The 20,811-nt window shown below is 35.7% G+C and overlaps 1 protein-coding gene across 2 annotated transcripts in view; it reads left to right on the top strand.

The window, feature by feature from the left end:
• The window catches only part of WTAP (WT1 associated protein), a 33,893-nt gene extending 20,567 nt beyond the window's left edge, over nt 1-13,326 (top strand). For both annotated transcript variants that reach the window (XM_020986724.2, XM_020986723.2), the window contains exons 6-8: nt 5,635-5,813; nt 10,609-10,763; nt 12,065-13,326. In XM_020986724.2, the coding sequence (XP_020842383.1) occupies nt 5,635-5,813; nt 10,609-10,763; nt 12,065-12,645 (915 nt within the window). In that variant the 3' untranslated portion in view covers nt 12,646-13,326. The remainder of the gene's footprint in view (nt 1-5,634; nt 5,814-10,608; nt 10,764-12,064) is intronic.
• The last annotated feature ends 7,485 nt before the right edge of the window (nt 13,327-20,811 follow it).

Raw genomic sequence — 20,811 nt, 5'->3', positions numbered from 1 at the left:
CTACTTCCCCCCCTAAGTATATGGATCACTTCCTTGCCTTCAAGACCCAAATTGAGCATTGTCTCCTGTTCTACAAAAGTTCTCCAGCCTGAGTGTCGTTCTCTTCTCCCTCCCCCCACCCTCACCCCCAGATCATTAAATTTTTTAGAATGTTCTAATTTTTCTCATGTATGATGTAGTTAATTGTATCATATGATTTAATTTATTTATGTCTCCTGATTCCTGATCCACACACCCCACAATGTGAGATTCATAAGGGAAACAGTTTTGTTTTTTCACTTTTTATCCTTGTGACCTTTATGTACAAAAGATACTTAATAAAAGTTCATTAAATTTTAATTCTAGAGCTACTTTGTCGAATAGTTAGCCCCTTGTCTTTGGAGATCTGCAAGTTCTTAAATTAGAGGCTGCATTGGCACTCTAGGAAGTTGTAGATTATCTGTGCTTTGGGTAGGAGTTACATTAGATGATTTCTGGAATCCCTTCCAACTCTTTAAATTTCTAGGATCCTCAGATTTATTCTTCAGTGTGTAGTCCTAGACTCTGGCCCTCTTCCCTTCTATCCATACCTGTGAGCTATTAACAGCCTTATTGTTGTACTCCTTTAAACAAAACCTAGGAAAGTTATTTTGCTCCTTGGAGCTTTCCTGTACACTCTGGGCTATACCTACGTGTCCCCACATGATTCTTCCTTGTTATTATGTTACCATATCAGTCATTAGTCACTTTATTTAAGAATACATTTTGCTTTCAAGGAAAACACCATGAGTTTTTTTTTTCTCCAGTTCCTGTTCTTGTTTTCTTAAATCTTGCTGCAGCTTTCTCCATAAAGTTATTTAATCCTTATTCTCCTTACCTTCAATGATACTCCATCACCATAGCATTTTTTAAAACTAGTTCAGAATGGCTTTGGGAATGAGGTTTGCTGGTTTTCATTGTATAATCCTGCCCAAAAGCCTCATTTCATTTCAGGCAGTATAATTTCCCACTAGGTCTTTATGCCTTTTTAAAAACCATATTTTTCTTAATAGCATAGGACCTGTCAGCCAAATTATTGTTGTTAATTCAAAACCTACCTCTTCTTAAGTGGGTTTTATATGTGGAAAATTGATGGTAATGTCTGGACAGAATATATAATCTCTGCCCACCCTCCAAATAGAGTCAGTTTTTTAAATTTATGATAAAATACAGTTGGCCTATTTAACAAGATTATAAACTCCTGGAGTTCAGGGATAAAATTTGGTTTATACTCTATAGTACCTAGCATATTGTAGGTGTCTGAGGACTTGAATGCTGAGTACTAGTTCTTTGTTACTCAATGTAATGCTTAACAAAATTAACTTAAACCATCTCCTAATATATACCAACAACTGTCAGTCCTTCTGAGATTAGCACTGCACTTGAATGAATGAAAGGTCATTTATTGGGGATATAAGTAGAGAAAGCAAGAGTCCCTGCTTTTAAGGAGCTTACACGATAAATTGGGAAGACAACATATATAGGAATTTATCTGCATTTGCATGGTGGATGGGAAAGCCATATATGATAACTCTAAAGAGGTAGAGAACACTGACAGGCTTAGAAAAGTTTCCAGTGGGGGGCAGCTAGGTGGTGCAGTGGATAGAGCACCGGCCCTGGAGTCAGGAGGACTTGGATTCAAATGTGGCCTTAGACACATAACACTTACTAGCTGAGTGACTCTGGGCAAGTCACTTAACCCCAGTTGCCTTGCCAAAAAAAAAAAAGAAAGAAAGAAAGAAATGTTTCCAATATGAGATGGCCCTGAGCAAATGATGTTAAATGGTAGAAGTGAGGGGAGAGTACATTCTAGGCATAATGAAAACAGTCAGTGCAAAGAAAGGCATAGAGGAGGAAAGCGATAGAATACCCCATCTGTCTAACAGCAAATAGGCTACTTTTGTTGAATAGGTAGTGTGTAAAGGGAATAATGTGGGAAAAAAATCCAGAGCCAATCTGTAAAGGGCTTTAAAGTGCCCTTAGGAATTTGTGTTTTATCCTAAAGATAATAGTGAACCACTCCAGGTTTTCAGCAGAGTTAGTCCTGTGGTCAGATCAACATTTTTGGCAGATCTGTGGAAGATGGATTGGATTATCAGTATCTTTTCATTGACTGAAATTTTCTGAATATAGAAATGAGACCCTACCAAATAATCCAAATTAACCTACAGTATAATGCATGTCTTGAAGTTGAACTTTTGTCAGAATTCCATAAATACTTAGTATTTTCTCAATTCTGATTGAGACCTTGGAAAACATTAAAAGTATTTTTGTTAGACTCAGAGGTTTTGTGTATAAGAGGATTTCTAGTTCCCCATCTTAGCCCATCCCTGTTCTCTGTTGGTTTGATGAGAAGCCTAAATTTCTAGCTATAGATATAATTGTGGGCTAAGAAATAGGAGCAATACACCTATCTCTTATGTTTCCTGTCATTCTAAGCAAAGCATTTAATGCATCTGATTTTCTTCATCTGTAAGATATTTATTTAGCTTTTTTTATGGGAAATTGAGTAATAAATGAGTTTTTTTTAATACAGAAGTCTTCAGAGAGCTACTTTCAACTCTCAATGATGCTATGCTAATGATATGCATTGACAGTAATCCAAAAATGTATATTTGGTGGGATATATTTTTTGTGTTTATTGAATAAGAGTATTGAAAACCTGACCTCAAAAGGAACTGTTCTAAATCTTCCTTGTTTCCAATATCATATTAGTCGAAGATAGATAACATCCCATTCCAGGCCAAGTCACCTGGGAAGTGAGGGGAAGAACTTATGACAGGACACTGTCAAAAACTTCCCTTTGTGCTACCAAGAGAATTATTAATTAAGTGTATTACTTTCAGAGACTTTCCCCTGCTTCACTATAGTCATTCAGTGGTTGATACTGTCATTAAATGAAGTGGACGAGGTGTTTAGCTTCTAGGTTCTTGTAAAGATAGATTTGACTAGGATATGTTATAAATTACCTTCAGTGTTAGTAAGGAGGGATGGTAATTGTTGATACCGTTAAAATGTCGAAAAAGTTACGGATGAATTGAATGATTTTATGTTTTGAATAATTTCTTGATTGATTTCAGTATTTTAGAGGCATTGGCCCAATATATTCAGGTATTTTTGCCCTAATTTTATCTTTATATTTCCAAATAAGGCAAGAGTTCATTGTATCTTCCTCACTGTTTTTGCCTAAACTGATTTTTTAAAATGTCTTTGAAATGAGACTTGCCTTTTAAAATGTAAACATTCACATAAGCAACTAAATTTACATCAACACTCTTGGAACCTTTTATGAATTGTAGTTATTGTGACATGGTTGTATGTGAATTGCCATTGATATTTTAAGTGGTCATATGTTTGGAAGCATCATGGCAGGGGATGGAGAGTTAGCCTCTGAGCGAGGAAAACTCTGTTCAAGTCCCACCTCAGACACATCCTGGACATGTGACCCTGAGGAACTCATTTAACCTTTATGTGGTCTAAGCAACACTAAGGTCATAAGTGTAAGAGAAGTTGCCAACCTGCATTGATAGACAAAAGTTCCTCTTCTGGAGCTCCCTACACCAATGAAATCACAAGTCCACCCTGTCCTATCCTGTCTCTATGTGTTATACAGTCTTAAATGTGTGGCCAATGGGATAAACAAATTCCCTGTAAGCATTTTTAAAGTCTTGGTTTTAGGTAGTGCACACAGGCTTTTATAGATATCCTCAAAATAAATGTGCAATGAAGTAAAGTTAAATGATCCCTCCAGTGTGCCACTTAAAGAAGATAGTAAAGGTATTTTTTAAATCATCAGCTATAATCTTTTTTTAGCTTTGGGACAGGTCACCTGAACTAAATCCACTTTGGGGTAAGAGGATTAATGTTAGTACAGTTGTATTTTATAAATTGCTAAATATAAATTTATACAATGTGCCCTATGAGTCTTAGTGCAGTTTTAAGCTTTAGTAATTTCAGAGGTATGAATACTACAAACTTACCAAAAAGAATTGAAAGTATTTAAAATTTTTAAATGTTGATGTTTCTTAATAAAATTCAACACAGCCACCATCTTGTGCCATACAACTCTATTAATTTTCAAGCTTTGTAAAACCTTTCATCAGCTGCTGGTTAGTGAATGAAAGGACTGCATTTGTAATCTTAGCCCTAAGACCATCCAGAGAATAAAGTTTTGATTTATATTTGACAGTTTTGACATCACCCCACAAGAAAAAAAATCTAATGGAGATAGCTCAAATGACTGGGGTGGCCAAGCAAGAGGACCTTCCCCTGATCCCCCAGTCTAAGAAAGTATCATTGACAAATTGTTGCATGCACACATAATGTGTAAATGACATGATTCCACATCTTATTTAAAATTTACTTTAAATTCATAAAACTAAGTATAAGTGAAATTTAAATAATTAAACTTTCAGGTGATGCTTTCGGTAGTTCGTAGCATTTATACTTCATTAGGACTTTAGGGACACCCTGCATGATGGGAGTTTTATTATGCCAATAAATAATAATGAAATGGATGATTTTGGAACTTTGTGTACAAGTATGCTGGGGTGGGGGTTGTGAACAGGGTGTACTCTACTGGGGACAGCACATGTGTTGACTGTATATTTTAAGTTGCTACTTATATTACAGTTTTGTTTTTTAAATTTGTCATACACATTTTTGTTAAAAATCAAATTACAATACCAAACTAAGACCAAAACTTTTCACTTTTTAATCTGTTTTTCTGCATTTATGTTTGTGAGAGACAGTATAACATGGTGGGTAGAAGGCCAACCTGGGGGTCAGGACAAGCTGAATTCAAGTCCTGCTTCTGTCATATGCTGGTGATGTGACTCAGGGCAAATTACTTAACTTCTCGGTGGCCCAGGTGACTCAGTGTTATAAGTTGCTAGACAGGATTAGTAGGGAAGAATTTCCTCAATAGGAGTTATGTTTACGAGTAAAATCACATTGGTATCTAGATCCTGCCTCAAAAGTTTTAGTTTAATATTAATCTTGTTTTTAGTTATATTTTTGTGGTGCATTTTATATTTAGTAGTTTGCACAGGTATGCATATATATTATATATGTATACATTTTTATATATATATGTACACACACACACACACACACACACACACATGAATGAAAGATGCTTTTTTGTTTTTTCAGACCTATGAATTCATTCTTTACATTATTTTTTCTAAGTCAAATCCATTTTTCTTTCCATGGTAATAATGTTTTGAAAACAAAAATTGCTTACTCCTTCTGGAACTATATGATTTCTGCCCTGTAGGCATATAAAATAGTTGAAATTTTAGTTCCATTCCCAAGTGGCACTGGTATAGGTGCTTTTGGAGTCACAAAGACAGGGTCTTCGAATTCAGACTTACAATTTAAATGGTAAAGTCAAGCAGCCTAACAAAGATTATAGCTATTTTTTGTTGATTTGAAAGCACTTGAAAAGGCTTTTAACAGGTTTTATTTAATCAGTTTAACCAAATATTTTCTCTATTTGGGGCTACTTTTTTTTCCCCCATTGTTATTTGTACGTAATTTGAACTGTATTCTCTGAAACTAACATGAGCTCCTTCTTCGATGTGGTAGTAATAATTTATTTTTTATTTTGCACAGACTCAAATCCAGTACCTCAAACAAGTTCAGCAGCCTAGTGTTGCCCAACTGAGATCAACGATGGTGGACCCAGCAATCAACTTGTTTTTCCTAAAAATGAAAGGTGAACTGGAACAGACTAAAGACAAACTGGAACAAGCCCAAAATGAACTGAGTGCCTGGAAATTTACGCCTGATAGGTAAACAAAACATACTCCCCAGTCAAGACTTCCCTGACAGTCCCACTACGAGAATGCTATGGTGGGACAGCCAAGTACTCGTTTCCACACCAAGACTCAGACGTTTTGAGCCAAAAAGCCACATTCTTATACTGTCCAGCTTGTAATGCTTAATGTAAAACTTACCAGATGAACCTTGTGTTTCAGCTTTTTCTCTCCTCCCCCCCCTTGCTTCAGAGGCCTGACAGCGTCGGACTATTCCGAAGAAGTGGCCAGCTTCGAAAAAATTCCCTTTCTAGAACATGTAGACACTTGACAAGTGTTTCTGTTTGAAGAAAATAGAGGGAGAAACAGAAGTCTTAAGTCTGTGGCACACTGTGTCTACAGACAGTTTGGAGGAAAGAAAACCTAGAGATTTTTAAATCATGAATTGAACATGTAAAATTCCAGTAAAATGTAAAAATGGAATATGCTTCGCTCTTAACGTTGAGCCTAGTGACTTAGAGACACTAGAAGTCAGTTTTGCCAATAAGACTGTGGACTTCCTGCTTATTCTTTGAACTTCTTGGTCAAAACTCAAATGAGGTGAATTTTGCTATATCTATATATATCTATATATATAAAGGGTTTATTTGCTTCAATAGTGATGACAGGATCAAATAACACCTACCAATCATAGTTCTTATGCTTACCTTTGGGCCCATCTAGTTTGGGGCTCTTTTGTGGTTTTAAGCAATGGTTTGTTCTTTGGTTGCAAATGATGTAGATAATTGATTCGGGACTGTACAAAAATGAAGGTGTAGTATCTATAGATTTAAATTGTCTGAAGCTAATTATATATAAGCAATCATTTCACAACTAAACTGTTTAAGGATATTGGTTGTGATGAGCCTCACTGCATTATTTTTTGCAGTATTATGAAAATTATTACATCTCCACATTAATTAGGCACGTTATAATGGCAACCGTTCTTCAGTGTTAATGGGGGTGTGTTTTTATTTCATATTGTATTGGGGCCTTTTGTAATTATTTTCTTGACTTAAAATATGCCTTGAAATAGTTGTAATAGCTCAAGGAATTCTATTGATTTATTCTGTTGTATTTTGAATCATTGGGGGCTATTAAGGGCAGTTGGAAGAGTATTGTTGTGCTCTTCAAAATGAAGGGAAAAGGCTTTATTTCTCACTTCTTAAAGACCTGCATTTATCCAGCTGATATCAGTCAAGGAGCTTTGTCATTCTTGGTACTTTTTGTCATTTTGTCCCAAGACGTTGCAGTAATATTGTGGGACAACTTCACAGAATGCCTGCCTGAAGATTGGGGTGTCAGTCTTGGAAATGTGGGCTGGCAGAATTTTGATGTTTTGTGGATTGGCAAAGGTCTAGTGTTTGTTGCTAGCAAATCCATTTGCTCACTTAGATAAATAAGGCATTACTTCTTCATGTCTCCATCCGACTATCCTGGAGGTGAATTTTTTTCTTCAGATCATTCTATAAATCACCAATTCCAAGTTTTCATAAGGTGATGTTGGATTCTAAGATGAGTGGAAGATAAATGTTCCAGCATGTCTCAGCGTTTAAATGTAATTTTTATGAAAGGTGACTTAAGTTCTCTCTTAATCATTCAAATCAATTGTAAGTATCTTGAATATGTATGATTTAGGGAACTGTTATGTGGGGCAGTGGGAGGGCTGGTGAAGGGGGGGTTGTTTGTGTAATTTTCAGCATAAAACAAAACATGGTTCCAAACTTTTTAAACAAATAATGAAATCTGTGTTTGAAATTAGCCAATTGTGACAGCATGGAGATTGTATGAACTTTTTGCCATTGAAGGTAAAAGAGAATTATTTCAATATCATAGGAAATTTTATTGATATGTATTTACTCAAGGCAATATATGACATTTTTTAAACTTGCTACACAGGTAACTAGAAAGAATACTTTGAGGTCTACATTTTTTAAAAAGTACGGAATATAGAAGAGATTATCCCAGGTTTTCTTAATTATATGATTGCTTTTAAACATATTATCATTGGTTTAATAATATTTTGTCTTGTATAGTCCAGATAGAAATTGATAATTTTTTTTTTCATACATGCAATTTAATTCTTAATTTTGAGGGGGAGAAGAACTTAGAGAAATATTTGCAGCATATTCGTGTGAAGATACATTTTAGTAACATCTCAACTACTAATAAATACCAGTGCTTTTGAATTACCTATGTGCATTTAAATATTTGAGAAGCTGTATCTCTCGAGTGGCCAAATTCCCTTTGAGAGAGAGAGAGAGAGAAACCAGGGAAACGGCATTGTACAACATTATGTCCCTTTTCAAAATACTTGTTGAATTACTATGTTTGATTTGTGGGTTGAAAAGGTTAGTTCTGAATTTTAAAATTATTCTAGAGATAGGGTCTTTTTTACCATATAGTAACTTAAGTAATTCTTCTGAATTTGCTAAGTGAGATGTCATTTAATAGTTTTGGTGTAGTTACTACCCCATGATGAATAACTGAAATAGAATACGATAACCATCTTATAAATAGAGTAGTTGCATCATGGAAATAGAAGGAAACAGCATTAAAACATTCATAGAAAGATCTAAATCTCTGTGTATACAAAACAATTAATTCCATATTATATTTGTAATATAGGGAGCTAGATGTCATGCTTAAAACTAAAGGAGAAATAAACAGTTCGATTGATTTTATAATTAATATCCATTTATGTCCTTGCATAAGTTGGCATCTCAGGAATAATTCATATTGTAGTAAAAAACACTGATTTTGCTGATTTCTACAAATACTACAAGGAAAGAAAGTTACCAGAAAGTATTTATGAAGAAAAATTTTATATTCTTTATTTCTGTTTGTGGCCGTAATATCCATTTCAAACTGCATCTTTACTACATATGTTTCCTAATTGATTCTTAATTAGTAGTAAAAATTTGGAAACCATAGTATTACAGATTATAATATTACAATATTACAAAATGCTGGGGAAGCATTCCACAAAATTTGGAGTTCTTAGTGGCAGTGAAGTGAGCAAGGATACTAAATATAAATCTGATATATTTTTTTTTAATGCAACAGAATAATTCCCCTAGTAGGTGTTGACTTATAGCTTGGCCAAATAAACGTTTGTATCTTTGTAATTGTGTTTGTTTTGCCTAAGCCCCAGTTGTCTAGGTTTAGCCATAGTTCCTATTTCATAAGAAAATTCAGTTAATTCATATTTTGCATTTGAAACTGAATATTTACTGGAATTAACTATAAGACCTGGCATTGGACATCGCATCAAGGACAGAGAACAAGTGGTTGTATATGTTTTAGTTGTTAAGTTTTCAAGATTTGACTGGACCAGATGCCATTGGGAGCAACACATCTGGAAAGTATGGGAAGCCTAAAGGAAAGATTAAAGAAAACACAGTGTTGGCACTGATTTTTTTGGAATATATAACCTGTTTTAAGTTACTTTTCAGGAAAAAAAAACACAAATTGAAACATCTGATTTAATTTTGTAAGGGAAAGCTTTGATTGAATTATTTATAATAGTTTAACTTAGTATTTTTTTTTCCCTTCACCTAAGATCTCTGTGAGTTTGAAACTTGGTGACAGCAATATCCTTCTACAGAAATTCAAGTTCTGAAAGATTTTTAAAATTTAATTATGTCTTTTTTTTTAAGAGACTTTGAATGTATATGATGAAAAACAGTTTCATATTATTTGTTGCTGAACAAGATTTTTTTTTCTCCCAGTTTTGTGGACAAACTGAAATGAAGAGGGTTTTAGATTTACATTTTTTATTGCTGTATTTTGCACATAGTTCCCTATAATGGTTTTCAGAAAGTATAAATAGCCCAATTTGGTAGATATCCATTTTTGCATTGTTGTTTGAAAAATATATCCCCTAGTCCTATTCTATCCCCAGATGCCTCATTTTGTACCTAGAATTGTAAATATCTAAAAATAAAGTGTTTCACAAATCCAAAATTGACCTATAGATGAGTCCAAGTTTATGAAGAACTAATATACCAAAAAAAAAGTTTTAAAAACTGGTAAATTAAGGACCATGTACTTCTACTACTAATAGATTCTTTGCTTTAGAAAAGAGTCTAATGAATTTCTTTAAATATCAAGTTCTGTTTAATAAACATCTTTATGAAGTGGATATGATGCACAAAGGTGTGTTTGTTCCTAAAAAGTCAGGTGTAAATTAGTCTAAAATAAGTGGCTATTTATATGAAATGATTTTTTTTTTACCAACACTACTAGCATAACCCTTCCTGCAAACATACACTTCAGTATGTGTGTGCTGAGACAGATTTTTACGTGGTATTTTCTTTAAAACAGGGCATTCCTGACATAAGCCTATTTTGAATATAAAGTTTTCATCCTTTACTACTTAATTATTATTTCCTAAGCAGAATATTTGATAAATTTCTTGGTAGTTTGCTCTGCATTTAGATTTCCAGGTGCATATTATTTTTGTTAGCAAATTGGGGTAAGGAAGAATGGATTCCAGATTGAATTTATTGCTGTTGATATAAAAGCAAGAACTGGCCACTTTAGCCATTTATATTTAAGTTTTGCTTTTTTACTTCTGACATCAAGTAACTGAAATGCTGAAGATCAACATGCACAAGAGGAAAAAGTGGTAATTGTAGAGAGATTTACTGTTGTGACATAGCTGTTTTGAGCTATAATGTGTAAACTGTGATGTCTGGAAAACATTTACTATTGCTATTAAAATTATAATCAAGGAAGATTACAAAAGATTTTGTCTTCATTTTGTGATGGATGGCTCTTTCCTTTGCAGCCAAACAGGCAAAAAGTTAATGGCGAAGTGTCGAATGCTTATTCAGGAGAATCAAGAGCTTGGAAGGCAACTGTCCCAGGGACGTATTGCACAACTTGAAGCAGAGTTGGCTTTACAGAAGAAATATAGTGAAGAACTTAAGAGCAGTCAGGATGGTAAGGGCTTACTTTCTGAACAGTGTTTCCTTGAAAATTTTGCACTGACTTTAAAAATCTGCCAGCTCGAATGTAGTAGTTCAAGTTGTAGTATAGGATTACCTTCTTTACATAATCACAGTGCAGAGAAAGAGGTATCTGAAGGATGGGAAAGAGTGGCAGGAGAAGCAAAAGGACATTTAAACTGTAGATATCTTATGAGTACAAAGGCCATTCTTTTGTTGTCCAAACTATTAAGTGAATATGCATGTATGTTAAGTGTTTAATGGAGGCCAGGCAGCATATCTATACATGCATGTATGTTAAATGTTTAATGGAGGCCAGGCAGCATATCTATACATGCATATATGTTAAGTGTTTAATGGAGGCCAGGCAGCATATCTATACATGCATATATGTTAAGTGTTTAATGGAGGCCAGGCAGCATATCTATACATGCATGTATGTTAAATGTTTAATGGAGGCCAGGCAGCATATCTATACATGCATATATGTTGTGTTTAATGGAGGCCAGGCAGCATATCTATACTCTGACCAGTTTGCATAGTTGCAGCCATCCTGTTTCTCCTTTTTTTTTTTTTTAACAGTTATGGATGGAGACAGTAGAAATACATGGAGGGGAAATATCTAAGAATTGATTCTGCAAACTAGAATTCATATTTGAAGTAATATATGGGCTTAATTGGAATAAATCGCTCAGATAACATCTTAAATTATCTGGTCCTTTTACTTCTAGTAAGCATAATCTGTAAGTTTTACAAAAATTGATTTATCTGTATAGCCTACTAAAAGTTGCCACATATTTGCTGGTTTTTTTAAGTGCCTTAGAGGTTTTTAGGGAAGTATACCTTTTCCCTTCTTAGAGTCTTCCCTCCTCCTTTTTACTAAATCCTGAAAATGTGTTTTGTAACTATTTTGCAATTAAATAAAATTAGTGCAGTCAGTGGGTTTCTTAATTAGCTGTGCCTACAAGTAGAAATGAATTTTCATGAGTTGTCCTAGTACTCAGAATTCATACGTCTTGATAGAGTGGTCTGTTTTACTTTTTTTCTTTTAACTTCTGTTTTAAGCAACTTTCTATAAGAAGGTTTAGGAAGAAGACATCAAATAGAACATCTGTAGTATATATAAAATATGTGAAACTGATCTGAAAGTTAACCCCAGATAAATTTCAGACCTCGTTTGTCAGTATTTTACTTGAATACCCTTGTTTGAATTCTAGGTAATAGTATTACTATCCTATTATATGGAACTTGTTTTTAAGTGATGATAAAAACAGGTTTGACTTTTTCTTTGTACAGAACTCAATGACTTCATTATTCAGCTTGACGAAGAAGTAGAGGGTATGCAGAGTACCATTCTAGTTCTTCAGCAACAACTGAAGGAGACCCGTCAGCAGTTGGCTCAGTACCAGCAGCAGTCCCAGGCCTCAGTCCCAGGTACCAGCAGGACTCCATCTTCTGAGCCGTTAGACCAGGGAGAGGTCGTGGGTAAAGACTGCAGCCGTCTGGCTAATGGACCAAGTAACGGCAGCTCCTCCCATCAGAGGACGTCTGGGCCTGGATTTTTTAGGGAGGGTAACACAACAGAAGATGATTTTCCTACATCTCCAGGGAATGGTAATAAGGTCTCCAACAACTCTGAAGAGAGAACTGGCAGAGGAGGTAGTAGTTACATAAACCAACTCAGTACGGGGTATGAAAGTGTAGACTCTCCCACGGGCAGTGAAAACTCTCTCACACACCACTCAAATGACACAGACTCCAATCATGATCCTCAAGAGGAGAAAGCAGTGACTGGGAAAGGTAACCGAACTGTGGGTTCCCGTCATGTTCAGAATGGTTTGGACTCAAGTGTAAATGTACAGGGTTCAGTTTTGTAACATTTTTCCAGCAACATTTTTATACAGTGTCATTTAATTTGGGAGAGGATACTGTCCAGAAACAATTTTAATTAGTGCATACTTTTTGTCACAATTTGCCTTTTTGTGCAGTGTGGGGGGGTTTTTTTTGTTTGTTTTTGTTTTTTTTTCCTTGCTTCAATACCTCTGCCACTTTGGAAATTGTTAACAGTTAATTACGTTGAACATTGCTAAAAGGACATTTGTGTAGGCTCAAGTTATTTTTATATGAGTTAATGTGAAGTTGAAAATGAAAATAATTTCCACAAAGTATAACACAATGATGTCTGTACAAATCCATGTATATCTAGAACCCGTGCTGTGTAAGGGCATTCTTACTCATACTGTTCTTATCCTTATGCAACATTCAGACTTGTCATAGTAGTTGTGGGTTTATGACTGCCAAGTTTGCCCAGTACAGTAGTTTTATCACTAAAAGTTGGATTGTTGATGGAGTCCCGTAGTAGTTTCAGTGTTAATTACAGTTTTTTCCACCATACATCTGTGCATTTTCTCTTTAGGTGACTGAATGTTTAAGAATTTTGTGTGCATAGTTACTCAGTTTTTATGAACTGTTGTATCCTGTTAATGCAGATTGCTCTGTGACTCCACTATATCTTACCTGTACTGACCAAACCTAAATAAAGATTTTTAATAATGTAACTTCTTCATTAGTTGTTTTTTAGTATTAAGTAGCACTGTTTTCCATGAATATCTGCATTCCAGTTCATCATACTTCAACCAGTTGCAAGACTGAGACCTAAGTTTATGCTAAGTCTAGGCTGCTTTTAAAGAGGGGTAATTAGTGTTTATGGTGTAATTTAAATTCAATCCAGTAAATTATGTTGTTGATGCTTGTTTTGAATATTGAATCAATGCTATTTCAATTATATTTCTACATCATTAATACTTTGGTGTATTAGAAATTTGTAATTGTGTAATATGATAGGAAAAAATACATTTTCTGATCATAAGATCAAGCCTAAATAATTTTTTATGTAGTGGCTAGCCATCTCTTGTCACAGGTAAACAAATGATTTTGGAAGTTTTCTCTTATGTAATGGGAATGAAACATTGTCTCTTAAGAATTTAGTTATGTTGGGATGATTTCATTTAGGGTATTTTAAAATGTATACTCTTTTAAGAAGTTAAAAAAAATGCATTGCCAAAAACAATATTTGATTTAGTCATTATTATTAAATAAGGCTAACTAAAGAAGCATAGAAGTTGTCGGGAAACATTTAAGCCTGATAGAAATATTAATACCTGACATGGATAACACAGTGTAAGCCCATTTAAAAAAAAAACCACTTTTTTTAACTGGTGTTTGAGTAAATTTTAAGTCTTAAGTGGTGTGTAAAATGTTCCACTAGACTGTCTTGAAATCTTGGTATATGTAAGATGTCAAAATGAATTATTAGTATCCTGCACTATTATAAATGGATTTGTAATTTTGTTCATGTTTTAATACTTAAAAGTAATGATTGGTTCCCTCAAAATATCCATCAGAATACTGTTTTTAAAAATAATTATTACCTGTTCTTGAAATCACTGGTCCCCTAATATCAGTAGTTAAAGCATAGTAAATGTACTAGTTATACTGGACATAGCAAATATTGATAATTTGTTTTTACTAGGGTTGTATGTCTATGGTAATGAGTAGTATCAAATGTAGATTAAAATTCTTGAATGTAGAACTTTTCCCATGTAAGTACATCAAAATATAATTAATTTCATCATATGAATTTCCTACACATAACCCAGGATTATCAAAAAGGGTCATCAGCTTCTACAGTATTCCTTATTGCCCGGATTTATATATTTTTTTAATCATAGCCTTAATTTTAAAGCTTACATTAATAGTCTTCAAGTAAGTTTTTAAAAATAAGCAAAAAGGATGCTTTGGCTTTCTTTTAATTTTTTTTCAAGTTTATGCTTTGCTTCTCTCTGAGGATGATGGAGGACAAATGAAAGTATTCTGTAGAATTATTTTGTTGAATTTCCTTTGGAAATTAGTGATAGCACTAATTTTATTGAAGCCTCAGCAAGGTTAATTCAACACATATACACTGTAAATCATTGAAGTAGAAAGAAAAAAATACTGAAAAGTTTCTTAGAGGGCATGTGTATCTTTTATGTGTGCCTTAGAAGCATATTTTCCTCTTGTGATGTATTATATAAATTCTGTACTGGGAACTGAATTACAAATGAGCATTTATGATCAGTTTAAATACCAAGAAAATTTCAGTAATATAGTTGAGGACTTAGTAGGCTTTCTAATCATTATACTCTATTTTGCTTTAGTAATCTATGATCTCTTGTCTCCCTTACAAATATGCCAGAGACAAGCATGCTTATTTTTTTACTTTAAATATCTTTTGTAAAATATTTTGAATAAAGGAAGGAAAGAAGATACCTTTACCAAATGGTATTGCATAAGTACTAGCATAAAAATGAGTAACATGGTATGAGATTAAATAGGCAAGGTATCTTGGAAGTGGTTAATAAAAAAGAACGCTTTGTGTAAAATAGTTGTCACCAAAGGTAGATTCCTCTTTTGTCTGTCTCTCTATGGTGTGCTTTGGTCATGGAAATTAGCAAATCTCTGAAGAGTAAGTGGATTTTTCTTATGCTTTATGCTTGACTAGAGGTCCTGAGTTGGAGAAGAAGAGATTTAAGGGAGCCCTCATGAGGCTGGGTTTAAATATGACAGGGCACTGCAGGAGAATTACATGGAAATTTCATTTACAAGAGATAATTCTGGTATCTGTATTTTTTTCCAATTTATTGTACTTTAGGAACAATTCTTTAATTGGAAGGATTGGAAGTACAGGAGACTTAAAAGACCAATAGTGCATGAGCTGATTGGGGCTTGGATATGGATGGTACAATAGAAAGGAAAACTCAGTCCAGTGGCAGGACTTGGAAACTCAATGGGGAGAGTAAGCTGAACTGATAAAAGAACAGGATGTTTAGAGGAGAATCATGATTTTAGTTTTTCCAGCAGCAACAATACAAGTAAAGATCTGACCTGTAAGCCAAGCAAATACAAACAAGAATGGTAGATGCTGGAAATGTAGGTTAAAGGATCATGGAGAAGGTAGAAGATGAAACCATTGGACTTGATGAACTTCCTTGACAAGAGATAGAATGGGACCAGGATGCCAGGTGTAGAACCCTGAGAATACTCATGGTTACTGTATGAGCAGGAACGTGAAAAATTGCCAAAGAGACAATTACTAGGAAAGTAGAATGTCATAGAAGTCAAGGGAGGGAAGAAAATGGGAGTGTGGTGGTCAAGAAGAGTAGAAAGGCTACATTTTATCTTGGAACAGTAAAGTAGTGGAAAAGTCACTTTTGCAAAAAGTTGTAGAGGGAGGCACAAAATAAGACCTTTGGAATAGAACACCTCTCTAAGAATGTTAGTTATACCTGGGCAAGTCACTTAACCCTGATTGCCTCAGCAAAAAAAAAAAAAAGAATACTAGTTATAAAAAGTACAAAAGTAAGATGATAAAACAGTATAGCCTATATATATGTGTGTGTGTGTGTGTGTGTGTGTGTGTGTGTATATATATATATATATACATACACATATATGTTTTTAGAAGACAGAGTAAAGCCAATGAAAAATAAGTCAGTAGATAAAAGAAAGATTAAAGATGCTAGAAAGAGAAGGAATGAGTCAGAAAAACTGGTCTTTTATGGCATGGGAGGGTAACAATACAGAATGAGGATGTTTCATCTGAGATAAAAGGGAAAGACTAAAAATTAAGGAGTAAGTGGGTGAAATCTTTTCCAGCAATTGAGAAAAAATAAGCAAGCTCTTAGCTGTGAGGGACTAGAATGACCTTAGTAGAGTCAAGATTTTTGACAGACAACAGAGTGAGCCAGGGCCCTGTTACGGTAGAGTTCATCTAGAGATTGTGAAATGTGTCGTAGAACAGATCTTCTTTGGCACTTAGTAGTGCCATGTATCACACAGAAGCAGGAAAATGAGAGAATGGTGATCCATACATCAAGAGACTGGATTTTTAGAAATAGCTGAAGATTGGGAGGGTGAATTAAGATGCTTAAGTCAAATGTTGACATTATTAATAACATCATAACAATTGGTATTTGTCATTCTAAGGCTTACAAATTATTTTACATACATTGCCAATCCTCACTAAACCCTCTGAAGTGGGTGCTGTTTCTCTCATTTTACATCCGAGTAAACAGGCTCAGAGAGATTTCATATTTAGTGGGAATGTAGGGAAAAGTGCTGTTGGTTGAAGGAAGTTTCATTCAAGTGGTGATAAGTACCTGATCTTTTGGTGTGGTTAATAGAAAATATTAAATAGCAGTAACCAGGATTTGTTGCATGGTTGAGATGAAGAGGCTAATTCTCAAACGGAGAAGCTGAAGAATGGGATTGATGCTGAAGTAAAAGTGGGGAGCGTGTTTTCAGTCCCATTAAATCAGTGACAAAAAAGAAAGTAGCATCCGGGGAGTTAGTTTCTGCAATGAAGATCAATCAGAAAGTAGGCTTATTTCTAATGGGAATATGTGCAATGAAACTGTAACCCCAGGTAAACCACTTAAATGTCTCGGCCTCAATTTTCTCATCTGTAAAATGGGGATAATCCTTGCATTATCTGCCTTCAGGGATTGTTGCAAGAAACGTGTAAAAGACTAAACTGAAAAGTACTGCTATTTTTCCCGTGTGGACATGACCATATCATAATATTTTTAGTCCTAAGTAAATGTTGGGGAATAATATATCTGTGTCTTGGATTGTCTGAGTCACTTATGCTTTTTCTTGTGCTTTCAGTACATAGTGGACCAAAGAACAAAATCTGTTTGAAAGTGGACACCATTATATTTTTTTCCAAATAAAAATCTATGAGGACAAAAACAAAGTCTCCAGAAGATAGAACATAGGGGGAGAGTTAGCAGGACAGGGGCAGAGGAAAGGAGAAAGAAAGCTAAGAGAATTGAGTAAGGCAGCAGAGTGCAATGAATGTGTAGAAGGAATTGGAGGTAGAATATCCAGAATGAGAGTAGGGATTTGGGAGAAATAAAAGTGCCTCCTACCATACCCTCACACTATCCTTTATCTTCTTTCCTTTGGTGGCCTAAACTCCTAGAAAAAACTTTCTATCCTGATTGCTTCTACTTGCTTCCATTTTATTGTTCCACCCCTTGAGAGACTATGAAGGCAGAGTGGAAAGGACACTAGATCTGGATTCAAAAGACCTGCATTCGTATACCACCTTTCACCTAGTGCCTGTGTGATGACACTTGGGCAAGTCAACCTGTTTGGACCCCAGTTGTTGGAGATGACCTCTGAGGTCCCCTTCAGCTCAGAACTTGTGATCTGTGATCCTATGCCATAGATTTCTATTTGACTTCACTCAATGGTAGTTACTATCTAAAATAATATTTCTTTGTCTCTCCTCTCTAGCATTTACTGTTGTTAACTACTTACTCTTTCTGGATACTTTCTCCCTGATGGCTTTTTGAGACGATGCTCTGTCATGGGTCTCTTTCTACCTGTCTGAATATTCTGCCTCTTTTACAGGTGATTCATAAATACCCTTCCCTCTCTATGACTGTATCCTGAAGTTCCATCCCGAGCCCCTTCTCTATATGTACTCCCTCGGTGATCTCACCAGCCCCTATGGATGAAATGATCCTTTATGCAGATAGCTCATATCCCATCTTCATTTCTCTCCTGAGTGTCAATTCTGCATCCCTAACTGCCTGCTTGACACCCCTACCTAGGTGCCCCATAGTCTTCTCAAGCATAATGTGTCCAAAACAACTCGTTATCTTTCCCCGAAAATCCACTCTTTATCCTAATTTTCCTTTTTGTGATGAGGGTACCACCATTCTTGAAGTCACCCAGGTCCCTCAACCTAAAAGTTATCCTCTATTTCAGTCTTACCTCACATGTGCAGTCAGTGGCCAAGTCTTCTCAGTTCCATGTACACAACATCTCTTAGTCATCTCTTTGTCTTAACTCACAAAACAATGACCACAATCCAGGTCCTCATCGCCTTTCCTTGGACAACTGTAATAGCTTTCTAATTGGTCTCACTGCCTCCAATTTTTCCTCCTTTCTCCAACTCATTCTCCACACAGCTGTCAAATTCATATTCCTAAAATGCAAGTCTGACCCTGTTATTTCTGCTCAAAAAGGTTGAGTGACTCCCTGTTGGTTTGAGGTTAAAATATAAAACTCATTTTGACGTTTAAAGCTCTTCACAGTCCCTCCAGGCCATCTTTCCAGGCTCAGTCTGCTGCCAAGGCCTGTCCGCTTTTTCTTCATAGCACTTCTCAGATACTCCCTCTTCTAACAGTACCACCACCCTGGTGCAGGCCATTATCAATCACTTCATACCTGGACCACTTCAATAACCTGTTGGTTGGTCTCCCTCAAGTCTCCTCCTGACTCCAGTGCATCCTTCACTCAATTGAAAAATTGATCTTCCTGCAAGACAGGTCCAACCATGTCTTCCTTGTATTTAGTAAACTCCAGTGTGTCATCATCTCCTGGATCAAATATAAAACCTTTCTGTCTTTCAAAGTCCTTCATGACCTGATTTCCTTCCTACTGATCCAATGATGGTGGCTTCCTTGCTGTTATACCACATCTGCCAACTGGTGATGCGACGAATAGAGTGGCAGGCCTGGAGTCAGGAGGACTCGAGTTCAAATGCAGCCTCAGGTGCTAACTGTGTGACCCTGGGCAAGTCACTTAACCCCAACTGCCTAAAAAAATTTTTTAAAAAAAATACTATACTCCAAGGTCTAAGAAAGCATCATAAATATATAAATACAAACAGCTTTCCAAGGAACCAGTGCAACTGGGGTATGAGGAAGGAATTGGGAGAATAATGAAGAAGCCTATAGTTCAAAGCAGTGTCTTTTTTTTTAATTGAGACATTTTAATTCAAAACATTACTAGAACAGTACATTCATCCACTCTCTAAAGGCTCACAAATCATAGGCTATGACCCTTAAGCATAATTTCCCTCCCCTTTACTTCTCTTCCCTTCCCTTCCCTTTCCCACCCTCCACCCCCACTCCAGGTTGCCATTCACTTAAAGCCGACACCTTCTCTGCCCTTGCCCTTATCAGGTATACTGATATAACTAAGACATGATAACCTTCCTATGGCCCGGGCTACTGTGAGGAGATGGTGGGTGAGGTACAGAGAGAATGCTCACAGGATCACAAGTCAAGCAATTTATTTCTCACAAGTATGTAAGCATGGGACGTCCCAGTCCTACGGTCACATGGGCACAAAAATGGTGGCTCATACAATGGGATAGGTACCTCAATTACAAGCCTAGGTCTCTGGATCTCTGCCCTTAACTCCAATTGTTGTTACTGAGCAGATTCACAAGAGAGAGACCCTGAGGGACAGTCAATCATAGGTGATCTGGACTATGACCTCCCAATCCCCCATGATAATGGGAGGTGGGGGGTGATAAGGACATTGCAATTAGGTAAATTTGCTAACCTTACATGGATTAAGGTTGTTGACTAAACTGATTATAATCAGTAGAATCTTGCATTCTTTGTCTAAATGTAACTGGCTCAACCAATATTGGGAACATAGGAACTTCCTGGTACATAGGTGGCCAAATATGGAGTCACTTCTGTTAACCAGGGCCTAGCAATGGGTTAATCCTCACAGACATCCTTTGTATTTTGGAGCAATGATTTCTTCAGGGTCTAGAGATTTTGAGAGTGCTACAGCTGCCACTATAACCTAAAACAGACTCGACTGAGAAGTGACCCAACAAAAAGGGACAATTTCACAAGGGGAAGGGAAGAAGCATTTATTAAGCACCTACTCTATATGGCAGGCACTGTGCTAAGCACTTTAAAAATATTTCATTTAATTCTCACAAACAACCTTTTAAAGGTAGGTGCTATTATGATCCCCATTTTACAGTTAAGGAAACTGAGGCAGACAGCAGTTAAGTGACTTGCCCTGACTAGACCCAGTGGCCTATCCACTTTGCTATCTAGCTCCCTCAACAGCATCTAGTAAAAAGGATTAAGTTCTGTGGGTTCAAGTGAGATTAAATAAAAATGACCCAGAGTACCAGTTCTACTATTCGAAATTTTTGATTTCACATGTTTTCTGGGGAA

This window comes from Phascolarctos cinereus, unplaced genomic scaffold, assembly GCF_003287225.1.
Source record: "Phascolarctos cinereus isolate Bilbo 61053 unplaced genomic scaffold, phaCin_HiC Scaffold_5;HRSCAF=322, whole genome shotgun sequence".
Classification (NCBI taxonomy): domain Eukaryota; kingdom Metazoa; phylum Chordata; class Mammalia; order Diprotodontia; family Phascolarctidae; genus Phascolarctos; species Phascolarctos cinereus.
This window is presented reverse-complemented; position numbering and strand designations above follow the sequence as displayed.